Source organism: Notamacropus eugenii, chromosome 5 (genome assembly GCF_028372415.1).
Source record: "Notamacropus eugenii isolate mMacEug1 chromosome 5, mMacEug1.pri_v2, whole genome shotgun sequence".
Classification (NCBI taxonomy): domain Eukaryota; kingdom Metazoa; phylum Chordata; class Mammalia; order Diprotodontia; family Macropodidae; genus Notamacropus; species Notamacropus eugenii.
Window position 1 is genome coordinate 216,375,695 of NC_092876.1, and position 13,591 is coordinate 216,389,285.

The following is a 13,591-nucleotide window of genomic DNA, read 5'->3' on the forward strand; positions in this document are numbered from 1 at the left end:
AATTTGACTCAGTTCTCTACATATTTGAGAAATCAGGCCTTTATCAGAGACACTTGCTGTAAAGATTGTTTCCCGGCTTTCTTCTTTCCTTCTTATCTTGGTGGCATTGGTTTTCTTTGTACAAAAGCTTTTTAACTTATAATTAAAATGACCTATTTTATACTTTATAATGCTCTACCTCTTGTTTGGTCATGAACCTATAACTCACTTAAACTACCCCTTTAAGAATTTGTATGCAATACCACTTAGTGCATATATGTTTAATATTGATAACACTTCAATGTCTATTATTCCTTTTAGAAAGATGTCATTTCCTTTCTCAACTCTTTTAGTTAGCTGTGTCTTTGCTTTAGCTTTGTCTGAAATCAGTATTGCTACCCCTGCTTTTTTTTTTTTATGTCAGCTGTCCCATAATAAATTTTTCTGTTTATCTTTACTCTACGTGTCTCTCTGCTTCAAGTGTGTTTCCTGTGAACAACATATTATAGATTCTGGATTTTGATCCACTGTGCTTTCCATTTCATTTTTATGACAGCTTTCAGCCCATTCACATTCAGAGTTATGATCACTAACTATGTGTGTGTCACTCTGTACTATTTTTCCTCTGTCTTTTCTCACCATTTCCCCTCTCAACAATCTTTTGTCTACCACCTCCCCTAGTCTGTCCTCCCTTCTTTCAGTTCCTCCTCTCTCCCCACTGCTGTCTTTACTTAACCTCCTCCCTTCCTACTTTCCTGTCCAATAAAAGATCTTCATATTCAACTGACTGGGTATATTTTTCCCTCTTTGATCCAGTACTAATGAGAGGAATTTTCAAGCAATGCCTTTCTCCCATCTTCCGATCTTCCCCTCCACTGTAAAAGATCTTTTTTTCCTCTTCATGTGAAATAATTTACTCCATTCTACTGTTCTCTTCCTTCTGCACCTTGTGTACTCCTCTTTCTCATTCCTTAATTATTTTTAAGTCATTCCTTCAAATTCACCTGTACCTTCTACATATATTCCCTTCTATCTGTACTTATTAGTTGCACAATTTTGAAGAATTACAAGTATCATCTTCCCATCATCTTCCCATGTAGGGACATAAACAATTCAGTTCCATTGAGTCTCTTATGTTTTCTTTTCCCTTTTTCCTTTTTTAGACTTTTCTTGCATTTTGATATTGGAGATCATTTTCATTTGGCCAATTGTACTTATTAGGGAGTTGTTTTTCCCCATTTAGTTTTTGTATTTTTTTCTAATTTTGTATATTTTTATAATTCTACCTTTTAAGCAGTTGTTTTCTTTTCCCAAGCTGTTAAGTCTTTTTTCACAATTTTCTTGCATCACTCTCATTTATTTTCCCAATTTTTCTTCTGCTTCTCTTATATGATTTTTAAGTTCCTTTTTGAGCTCTTCCATTAGTTCTTTCTGGACTTGAGACCACTTCCCTTTTTCTTTGGGGTTTTGCCCATAAGTGTTTTGATATTGTCCTCTTCTGAGTTTGTGTCTTCATCTTCCTTGTCACCATAATAACTTCTTTTTTTTAATGCTTTTTGCTCCTTTTTTTAAACTTTTACCTGTCTTGTAACTTGAGCACTGTGCCCTGTGTGGAAGGGGCACTGTCTCAAGTTTCTTGTGCCAGAAGCTATAGACCCTGGCTATTTACCTGGTGCTGCACTGATATTTCCCTGAGGCCCAAGGAGGACCCTCATGTTTTGTGCTGTGCTGAGAGGAGGTGGATTGCGGGGTGCTGGAGCTGCTCAGGAGGTCATAAGGGTCAGGCAGCTTACCTGGTGCTGAACTGGGATCCTAGTGGTCGTATCTGGCATGGGCTGAGGCCAGTGGGCTCTTTCTTCATTTCCCCAGAAAAAACTGAAGGACATGAGTGGTCTGACCTCTGGAGGCTAACTGTTTGCCTTGGGCTGTGCTGAGCTTGTGGAGCTTTGGCTGCTGGAGGCTGCCTGTTTTCCCAGGACTATACTGAAGTACTTCACAGTTCTAGGATCTTCAACCTGACAGTGACCCCCAGCCATGCTAAGGCATGTGGGCGAGTCCTGGTACTGGCATTTGCCTGTTCCAACACACTGGGGCTCAGGATTTCCTGCTGGCTTGCTGGGATACTTCCTGTCCTGGACTGCACTTCTCCTTTACCTGAGTAAAACAGACCTTTCTTGCCAATCTTCCAAGTTTCTTGAGCTAAAAGATTGTTTCACCCTGTCTTTTTGCTGATTCTGCTGTTCCAGGATTTGTTTGGGGTCATTATTTTATGGTTACTTAGAAGTGAATATGGGAGAGTTATAGCAATTTACTGCTTACTCCACCATCTTGCCTCTTTGGAGTCCCCTCATCTGGGTATATTTTGAATGATTTCAATTCCTGACATCAAGGAAATCAAGGAAAATATAAGTCTCTCATTCTTCCCGAAATACTGAGACAAACTCTTCTTGTAACGGGACATAGTGCATAATATTACAAAGGTCTTATTAATAAAAGGAGAAAAAAAGGAAAATCTTTCTTTCAGTCATTTTTCAGTAAAACGTAATAAAATCACAAGCCATTTATTTAGTCATCATCCCTACCACTAGCTTCTCTGGAAAAGGAGGACATACATGGAATATTCTCCAATTCTTCTGTGCCCTCTCCCCATGTAAGGTGAGGGTACAGTCACTGTTTATTGATTGTCACCACTCCCCTCTGTCTAGCTCTCCTCTTCCTTTTTACTCCCTTTCACTTTTTAAACCCTACTCACGGCCATGGGAACTTTCTTTTATTACTCTTTATTCCTATTGATAACACAGAAAACGTGACAAGGGGAAACAATTCCAGAACCCCTACCTACAGATATTATGAATAGATTCAGAAAATACTAAATAATATACATATATGATATATGTGCATATATTTACATATTTTAAACTTAAAGTATAGGAATAAAATAATTTCCATGACATAATTTTACTTCCCAGTCATCTCTATGTCATACCACTAAGTTCCAGACTTCCTTTTCTCCTTCTTCTATAGTTCCTTGGAAATCTGGCTTCCGTTCCTGGGAAACCAGGCTCTAACTGGTGAACTTACACTTTATCTTTCCAAGACTTAAGCCCACCATTCCTTTTTAACTGCCATCTCCATATGTTCCTTTCTCTTCATTAGAATGTAAGTTCCTTGAAGCCAAGGAATACGTCTTTTTTTACTTAGATTTGTATCCCTAGTGCTTAGCAAAGTTTTATCAATATGATTCATTCATTCGTTAATATGTTAAATAATCTGCTTAAAATCAAAGGTCAGTATTAGAGTTACTTCTGTTATTCTCACCCTTCATAGCCATCGCCCAGAGGAGCAATTCCGATAGGGAATGGTCCAGCTATCCCCACCAACTGTCAGCCAACTGCCATGCAGAGCGCAAGGAAGCCAGATGAACTGGGCAACTAAGTGTCCTGAGGAGGAAGACACATCAAATCACCATGATCACTTTCACGACCTTTCCCCTCAGACTTTGACATAAGAGCCCTGGAAAGTAAGAACCTTGGGAAACAGCAGTGTCCCAAACCACCAGACTGGCTTTCAACCCTTTGTGGAGAGGGGTTTCACCTTCCTCATCACTACCTTCAGTAACTGCTAACCAACTGCCACCAACAGACAGATTGACACAGGAGCTTTGAGAATGTCAGTCCTCACCTCCCTGACTCCCACCAGGTTACAAGTCCTTCTGCCTGGAGATCTTGACAGTGCAGTGGATAGAGGGCCAGGATCTGGACTCAGGAAGACTTGAGTTCAAATTTGACATCAGACACTTAATGACCCTGGGCAAGTCACTTAAGCTCTGTCTACCTCAGTTTCCTCAGTGGAAAATGGAAACCATAATAGCACCTACCTACCAGAGGTGTGGTGAGCATCCAAAGAAATAGCACTGGGCTTAGCACAATGTCTGGCTCATAGTAAGTGCTTAATAAATGTTTTGCTCCTTTCCTCTCCTCTTCTAGCCCAGCTTTCATAGAGACTAGCTCATCTCTCATCCAGGGAAGCAATTCTTTTGAAGAAAAGTCTAGCTATCCTAGATGTATGGTAAGGCTCAAATGAGGTAGTGTATATAAAACACTTCTCAAAACTTGAAGTATTATGTAAATGTGAGTCATGAGCATGGTCATCACCATCATCCATTCTCCTCCTCTTCATCTTCATCATCGTCATCTATCACTGGTCCTCCAGCCTTGTCATGATTTCATTCCCTAAGCCTTTTGCCCTGTTTCTGCAGAGTTCAAGCAATGTTTATAGAGCAACTTAGGAGTGTGCTGGTAAATGTTTAACAACAGGGCTCTCAAAAAAAAGTATTACCATTTAAGATTAATCTGCATGATTAACACCTTCTTAATTTCAAAAGTTCAACAAAACAATAAATCGATTCTTAATTTGTAGTGACTGCTTTTTTCTATGGGGTACATGCTTGCAATGAAAATGAGCAATTAGCTAGCTGGCTGCCATCCCCACCAATTGTCACCCAGCTGCCACACACAGGGAAGGGAAACCAGTCTATCTGAAATAGCAAGGCACCCTAGGGGAGAGAATGACATCAGCATGTGCACGTCATTCAAACTACCACCAGCACCTCAGCTACTATCTCCCTGAGACCTTGATGGAGACAGCCCTGGTCACTGAACCTGGAAGCCTTGAGACTAGCATTGCTTCTAGCAATGTGACCCTGAGTGTGACACTGGGCCTCAGTTTACTCATTTGTAAAATATGGATAATCCACCACCTACCTAATAGGATGGAAGAGAGGAGAAAATGAGTTTGATAGACAGACAGATAGACAGACAGATAGATAGATAGATAGATACAGACAGAGACATATATTATTATTAACAAACATCTCCTCACCACCATATGTTGAAGAAATCTAGGACCAGAGAAGTTCATTGATTTGCATAAGAACATATAACTAGGTAGAAGCATAGCTAGAATTTGAAACCATATCTTCTGACAGTTTAATTCTCTTTCTTCTACAATAAGCAATTGTACACTTGATTACCAGCATTATATAGTTCCTTCTGCTTTTTCTCCAGACCAAAACAAATAAAAGCCATTTAACATTTTTGTTTGTTTCATGGTGTCTTTTTTATTGTCACTTTCATTTCCTCCACATAAAGAACAGAAGCATCTGATTAACTATTACATCTAAGAAAGAATGAAATTTAAACACTTGTATTTTCCCACCTTCACATCAAGAAGGAGTATTTCTATCAGTCAGTATTCTAGGACCGGGACTCATCATTGCAATTAATCTGAAATTAGTTGTCTTCAGCGTTGTTTTCATATATTTTATTGTGGTCACTGTGTGTGTTATTCTACTGGTTTTGTTTAATTTGCTCAGCATCATCAGTCATATGCCTTTCCGTGTTGTTGTTTTTTTTCTGGATTCCCCATGTTAAGCATTTCTTATATTAGCATTACATTTTTGCATATATGCTTCAATTAGTTCAGTCTTTCCCAAACCAATGGTACCCATTTTGTTTCCAGTTGCTTTGTTTCCTGGTTTATTGAAATCACACAAAATACTAATGTCACTATTCCAACATGTACAAAGCCCTTTTGCTTTTGTCCTCTTTTTGGTATATGATAATATGTAAGACCTCTAGGCCAAAGTCTATTAAGAATTTGGTGATTTTCACTACTGATTAGAGAGAAGCAAATCAAAACAACTCTGAGGTACCACGTCACACCTATCAGATTGGCTAACATGACAAAACAGGAAGATGATGAATGTTGGAGAAGATGTGGGAGACTTGGAACACTAATTCACTGTTGGTGGATCCAACCATTCTGGAGAGCAATTTGGAACTATGCCCAAAGAGCTACAAAAATGTGCATACCCTTTGATTCAGCAATACTGCTTCCAGGACTGCATCCCCAAGAGATCATAAAAATGGAAAAGGGTCCCACATGTACAAAAATATTCATAGCAGCTCTCTTCGTGGTGGCCAAAAACTGGAAATCAAGGGGATGCCCATCAATTGGGGAATGACTGAATAAATTGTGGTATATGAATGTAATTGAATACTATTGTACTATAAGAAATGATGAACAGGAAGACTCAGAGAGGCCTGGAAAGACTTGTATGAACTGATGCTGAGTGAAAGGGGCAGAACCAGGAGAACTTTGTACACAGAAACAACCACAGTGTGGGAGGAATTTTTCTGGTAGACTGAGCCCTTCATTGCAATGCAAGGACTTAAAAATTCCTAATGGACTCTTGAGGCAAAATGCCTTCCACATCCAGAGAAAGAACTACAGAATTGGATCATGGAATGAAGCAGATCATTTTCTTTTGTAAAAAAAATAAATTAATTAAATTTTAAAAAAAGAATTTGGTGATTTTTCTCATATATCTCTAGTCTTTTTAACCTTTTCTTATAAACCCAATCTTCCAGTGTTTTAATTAATCCATTTTAATTTGTACCCCCAATTTTCTATGCTCCATAAAACATACATATGGATATTCACCAAAATATCAATTAATTTAAATTCATTTGTTGATGCTATTAACAGTCTCAGTCATCTAACCCAACTTCATATGTCTTTCATTAAAAATAAAAATAACATTTTACTGCTGCTTTAGGGTTTTAAATTAATTGCTTGAATATATTTCCTTTTCTACTTTTCTTCAGCATTTTACAGATCAGATCACCAAGACTTTGGGAGTTTGACGTATCAATTAATTTAGCACTCAATCCTGCTGCCTACTGCCTGCCATCCAGCCATCAGCCTGGGGATGAATATGTAGGAACCCCTCTTACTAGCTTGGCAACAAAGTAATCTCAAAGAACTTTGATCAGTTTCACATTTCTCTCAATTTCTAGAAATCTACTCCATCTAATAAAATCTAATACTAAATCTTAATTTCAGGAAAGAAAGAAAACATTTTATCCTTTTAAAAATCATTCCATGGTTACTTGGAAGGCTTCCTAAGAAAAACAGCACTGATGGAAATGCTGGCATTTCTTCACAAGTTATTTGAAATTAAATTTTCTAAGATAAAATTTTAGGCAGTTTTTGAGACAGTCATAGAATCTGAGAGCTAGAATCTTAGAGCTCAGAGATTATTTAGCCCAGTAGTTCTTAAACTCCTCCTGATTGTGATTATGAGTGATCCCTCTATTTCCTGAGTCCTCTACTACATACCTGATAAGTTCAAATGATATTTATAGAGCAATCCTGGAGTGTGCTGGTAAATATTTAACAATCAAAATCCCCAGAAAAAAATTAATGCACACACTTTTAAATTTAATCTGCATTATTAATGCTTTCTTAAGTCTGGACAATCAACAAAACGGTAATTGAAACACTGACTTGTTGATGATGATTTCTACAGTGAAAAACAAGCCAGTTAGAGCTGGCTCCAGCACGTTACTCCATCCTTCTACTATCAATGTCCCTGTTGGGAGGTCTCCCGGCCTCTGCTTCCTTACTTGTAAAATTAGGGAGCCCTAAGGTCCCTCCAAGTCCTAAATCTCTGATCCTCTGGAGCAGCTTATCATGGAAGATTGTTGAATCTCTGTCTCAGAATGCAAGTCGACCAGAAAAATATCTGTCCAGAAAGTTTTAAGGGAAGTCCTGTCGAATACAAGTACAATGAATTCTTTTTATTCCCCTTTAACACTAGTGTCTCCTTTCATTGCTCATCTATAATTTAGCCTGATATATTTTGTTTGTGTATACTAGACTGACCTTCTTGAGAACAGGACCTAGTTTGGGGGGGTTTGGCCTTTCTTTGTGACTCTAGTGCTTAGCACAATGCCTAACTGATAGTTAATAAATGTTTCTTGACTGACTATTGAGAACTTTTTTCTAGCCCTGGAAACTGAAAATCTGAGGAGTGGGCAAGGTCATTTTAATCTCTCAGAAGAACAAGAAGGAAACCTGGTTAATTATACTTCTGTCCCATGATTAGGGAAATGAACATAGTCATCTAGGGCATCAGTATCAAACTCATGGCCCTAGGAGGGACAGCAACACTCCCTAGTGCAGCCTGAGCCAGATTAAAAGGTAATTGGGAAATATTTAACAAAATCAATAAAAATACAATAAAACATTGATAATGTTAATATGTGATTTTCTTTATGTGACACACAGGAATCCTTACGTGGAAGGGCGTAGTGGCAGCCATTTCTATATGAGCTTGATACCACCAACCTAGGAGATTGGAGTGTAAATTAATAAATTTATCTTTATAGATTTGTGAGGGGCAGCTCCTGCCAAGCTAAACAGGTTGCCTTTGACTCATTTTTAATCTGGGTGGATGTGGTAACTTTGGTTTATGTCAGTTAACAACATTTAGTCTGGGAGTTATATATAGAAAATTTACCAAAAAAGATTCTTATCAACAAAGGAATGGAAAACATTGTTACACAGTCATTCGAGATTGGAGGGAGGGGGAGGAAGAGAGGGTTGAGATATCTCACTCCCCTCTCCATCTCATCTCTGCATGAAGCTCTCACTTGCTTCAAAGGAAGGTCTGCCACAAGAAGAAACAAGCAAAAATATGGAGAAGCCTGAGAAGCAGGCACATTATGAATAGCATTACTTTAAAAAAAACTTACAGCATCTGATAGTGCTGATGGAAAAAATTTCAGGCTATACAAAATTGAAAACAGAATACACAAGAAACTGATATAAGGCACAGAGAGAACTAATTATGAGAATTAATTTAAAAGAATAAGATTTTTGAGTAGTAAATCGCTACAAGCAGCTTTCCACATCAAATGTACCAGATTTCAAGATTTTTTTCTTAAGCATTTTAATGAGCTACTGTTTAATGTTAAGTCTGGCTTACATACCAGTTTGTTCTTGTTGGCACAAATGTGGACAGAAGAAATATCAGGTGTCCTCAGTTCTACAACTAATCCATAGAAACAGCACTTTATAATTTGTGGCCCCCATCCAGGTCCAAGCAAACCAATTAAAGAAAAATTCCAAATAATTAAGAATAATCTTAAAATCATAAACTTAGATCTGGAAGGGACTTTATAGGATATCCAGACCAACCTGCTTATTTTACAGATGGGGAGATTGAGGCCTAGAACAGGGAAGTGACTTGCTCAGGGTCACATAGGTGGTAAGAGACAAAGCTAGTATTCAAAACCAGGTCCTTAGATTCCTAATCAATCCTCCATTGACAGGATAGAAAATATTCTTTAAAATTAGATAGGTCCTGGTTTTAACTTTAATATTAAATCTAAAGAGCTTGGAAGAAAAAATAAAAAGGAAAAGCACTCATCTGAATTGACATAAAATGCTTTCATAGGGAAGTCTGACAAATAAAATATCAAAGAAAATAGTTAACCTCCAGGATCTGAGGAAGTTGTAGTTCAGTTTCTGTCCCATGTAGTAGAAAAGACTATGACCTCTTTCTTGACGTTTCATTGAACAGTTTCAGCAGAGGGCTTGGAGAATACAGATTGTAATGGTTCGAGAAGTGTGTTGGTGGTGAGGAAGTCTAAGCAACAAGCAGATAATTAATATTTCTTAGAAGCTGGGCAATGAAAAGTGAGAGAAAAATAGATTAATAGTTTGAGAGAATGACAGAAGGTTTTTTTTTTAATTTTTCTAAGGATGGGGGAGATACAGAAATAATTTGTAGGCATTGGGAAAGGAGCCAATATAGAGAGAATGATTGAAGATAAGAGAGAAAAGATGTGAGGTGATAGAATCAAGGTCACAAGTACAGAAGTCCTTGTCAAAGAGAAAAACCAATTCTTTCTCATAGTTTGAACAAAAAAAAAAGATAGGGAGGGAGGAAGGGAAGGAGGGAGGGAGGAAGGAAGGAAGGAAAGAAGAAAAAAAGGAAGGATGGAAAAATGCAGTGAAGGAAAACATATAGTTCCTTCTTGCCCCCAAAGAGCTTATATTCTACTGACAGAGAAAATATATACATATAAAAGTATATGCAAAATGTGTAGTTATAGCACAGCAAAGGAGAAAGTGATTTGAAAATAAATGACAGTGTGATATTGAATAGATTAATTACAGGGACAAGATTGTTATGGTCTGGAAGAGTACTGAAATTTGGAAGGATATTCTTATTTCTACCATACAAAAAAAAAAAGAGACAGCGAAAAGGAGAAAAAAGCCTCTTCTTGTCTGGACTCTTTCCAGGCTCTTCCTTTTTTCCTTTCTCTCGTATTTCCCAGTTAACTTATGTCTTACCCCATTAAAAACTAAGCTTCTTAAAAGTAGGGACAGTCTTGCTTGCTTGTGTCCCCAATGCTTAGAACATAGTAAGCTCTAAACAAATGGTCACTTGCTCTGTCTATGGATTAATCAATCAATCTGTCTCTCCACCTATCTATTACTGTCTATCTAAAAAACAAAACAAAACCCTAAAAACCAAAACAAAAAACCTTTTTGTGTGTACATTTGTGTTACTCCTCCTAGAGTCAGTGTTGAGAAAAAAAGGAATTAAAAAGGAAGGAAGATGAATAATTTTGATTCTATTTGTCACCTTTTTCAAATGCAAAAATTTATTTATATTTTCCTTCAAAGTCATAAAAACCTTAAATTTAAAACTGTACAGTTCACTTCTTTATCATCTTTTCCTTTCTCAAAGTTGAGTGTGCAGATGACTTGTCTGTCTTCCAAGCAATAGGCTATTCTCTGTGAATCTTTGTATTTAAAATACATTGGTGTGTATATGTTAAGTAACAAGCAGACACATGTCAAGCAAAGCAGCATCAGTTTTCTCATTCACTCCAGTGAATATTTTTCCTATGGCAAGTTAAATAAAGTAAGTAGACTGGTAGGTAAGTAGATAGTAGGTAGTTGGTAGGTTAATAAGTAGATAATCCACAGGAGGGTGAGGTAGAGTGCATATTGGAAGTAGAGAACAGGAAAATTTCCACTAATTATGTGAAGAAGTCACACTTTTAGAATCTACTTGTCAGACAGTCACTTTAATCTCTATATAAGATTAGTAGATTTCATGATTATGTCATCACCTAGCTGCTTACTAAAATCTAATGAGTAATGAGTAGTTCCTCTATGACTCAGGGTTCTCTTGTTTTTTCCTGTTTGGTTTAACTTTCCCAAGTCTCTTAGTGACAAGTTATATTTTATTTCAGCTCCAAAGAACAATTTGTCCTTTTTTTTTCTTTTCCTTCTTGAACCGAATGGTTAACCTCATGCAAATTTGGGGTAGTTCATGAACAAATTTATCTCCTTTTTTTCTAATGTTCCTAATTTTTTTTTTTTGATCCTGTCCAACCCTGTATGCAAAAGATATCTCTATAACAGCGCAAGAAACATCAGCCTTCCAAATAACAGCAAAACGTCCTATAATAGGTAGATCTGAGAGCTACATACGGGCATTTCATTAGTGTGTAATAGAGGAGATTAAAAGATAACGATTGCATGGTGGAGGAACGGACGCACTCCAAACTCTTACTAACGATAACTACCATTTTTTTTTTCAGATGGTATGAAAGATACTACAGGAAGTTCCTGGAAGATACCATTACGTTGAAATAACATTGTAATATTTCAAGGGCAGGTTTCACGGAACTAAAGAATACTGTCTTTGGGTAACAGTAAATGATCCTTCTGGAGGCTGTCTTCCCTGCATCCCTCAGCACCACAGACAGATTTCTAAGACTGGTTAAATCAGAATGATTTTGTGGTTTGGGAACTACTTAAGAGTATAATAATAGTAGCCAGGATTTGTAAAGTATTTTAAGGTTTGCAAAGCAGTTTTCAAATATTATCTCATTTTATCCTCATGACAACCCTGGGAGATAGGTATTATTATCATCCTCATTTTACAGAAGAGGAAACTGAAGCAGTTAAGAGTTAAGAGACTTGCCCAGGATCACATCGCTAGTAAGCATCTGAGGGTGGATTGGAACTTAGGTCTTCCTGATTCCAGGTCCAGCACTCCTTCTGCTGTGACAATTAACTGCAAACCAAGACTGCTGTGAATCTTACAAGGCAACACATCATATCCAATACCCTCTCTCCCTACTCCATTTCCTCTTTATCATTCAGAGCAGAAGTGACAACTCCCCTCAACTCCACCCCTTTCAGTATAAAATCCCTTCAATTTCTTCCTCACTTATCATTTTATAAACTGGCATTAAGTTTAGTAAGTTAGCTTGTATGTAGTATACACATTCACTTTTATCTATTATCTGTGTTCCAGACATCATCGCCTAATTTTTCATTCTTGACATTATATTTGCAGTCACAGCACCTTTGTATGGGCTATTCCTTATGCCCGAGGCACTTTATTTCCTCACCTCCAACAGTGAATACTCCTTCCATAGATGCTTATCACAAAGTTCTCCACCTTAGTCTAGTGTCATCATGAGTTACTGTATCTGAAAAATTCATCATCCTGTGGCCAGCATAGAATGTATCTCTTCAAACCTAGCCTGACAGGTCTCCAGAGAAAGACCAACGCTATAATCTATCTCAAGATCCATTCTTGAAGCTACTCCGGCTTGGCAGGACCAGAGGACATAGCCTTGGGAGGCTGGGATTACCATAATGTCAGAGTGAAGTATCAGAATAGAACTTTGTGGGAGAAAATAAAGTGCTATTGAGGATTTTTTTTTTAAAAAGCAATTAAATCCCAGATAGACTTTTGAAACACCTTGTATTACAAGTAACAAATGCCACTTTTCTAGTCAACACTAGGTTTATCTATACCCCTCTGTTCTGACCTAATTCTGGCTACAGGGCTTAGATTTAGAGATAGAGGAGACCTCAAAGGTCACCTAATATAACTCATTTTACAGATAAGGTAACTGAGGCCCAGAGCTATTAGGTGACTTTTTCAAGCTTACATAGGCAGAATCCTTAGTTGAACCTACATTTTTTTTATACCATCTCCACTGTAAACTCACAGTTTATGATTGGGTGAGCCAACCTAGCTACATTAAGCAGGCAATATTAATAAAAACAAAAACAAAAACCTGAGATCAAAAACTTTTGCCTTAAGGCCAGAACTCAATCCTGTTTGCGAGTATTGACTGAGAGACTGTAACCCTTTCCTACTCATCTTTTCCTTGCATTTGCTGACTCTCTCTGCTTAACCCTATGCCTGCCTAAACTTCAGGTAATAAATTATATTCTTTCTATTCAGCTAAATTCTTCATCCCACTCCCCTACCACATACCACACACCCACACAGACAGTGCTATGGCAATGTCATCAAGCTCCAAGTGTAATATACCTTAATGCCTTTATATTGTTCACTTGTTTCAATCATGTTTGACTCCTCGTGATCCTTTCTGAGGTTTGTTTGGCAGAAATACTGAAATGCTTTGTCATTCCCTTCTCCTGCTCATTTTACAGATGAGGAAACTGAGGTAAACAGGGTTAAATGACTTGCCCAGGATCACATAGCTAGTAAGTATTTAACGCTGGATTTGAACTCAGAATGATGAGTCTTCCTGACTCCGGGCCCAGTACTCTATCTACTGCACCTAGCTACCCCTTGGATTTAGAGAGAATGGGATCAACTCTTGACTTGTTATTTCTTACCTGTGTAAACTTGGGTTAGTCATGTAATTCCTCTGGGTCTCAATTTCCTCACCTATAAAATGCGGGAGTTGGATTA

The 13,591-nt window shown here is 37.6% G+C and overlaps 1 protein-coding gene across 5 annotated transcripts in view; it reads right to left on the minus strand.

The window, feature by feature from the left end:
• The window catches only part of CYTIP (cytohesin 1 interacting protein), a 91,952-nt gene that overhangs the window by 71,309 nt on the left and 7,052 nt on the right, over positions 1-13,591 (minus strand). The window contains exon 1 of one of the 5 annotated variants that reach the window (XM_072612028.1): positions 3,298-6,323. The exons of 2 other annotated variants lie outside the window; for them this stretch is intronic. In XM_072612028.1, coding sequence (XP_072468129.1) covers positions 3,298-3,310 — 13 coding nt within the window. In that variant the 5' untranslated portion in view covers positions 3,311-6,323. Of the gene's footprint in view, positions 1-2,965; positions 6,324-13,591 lie in introns of those variants that run through there. 2 more of the 5 variants (XM_072612031.1, XM_072612029.1) reach the window with 2 other exon arrangements.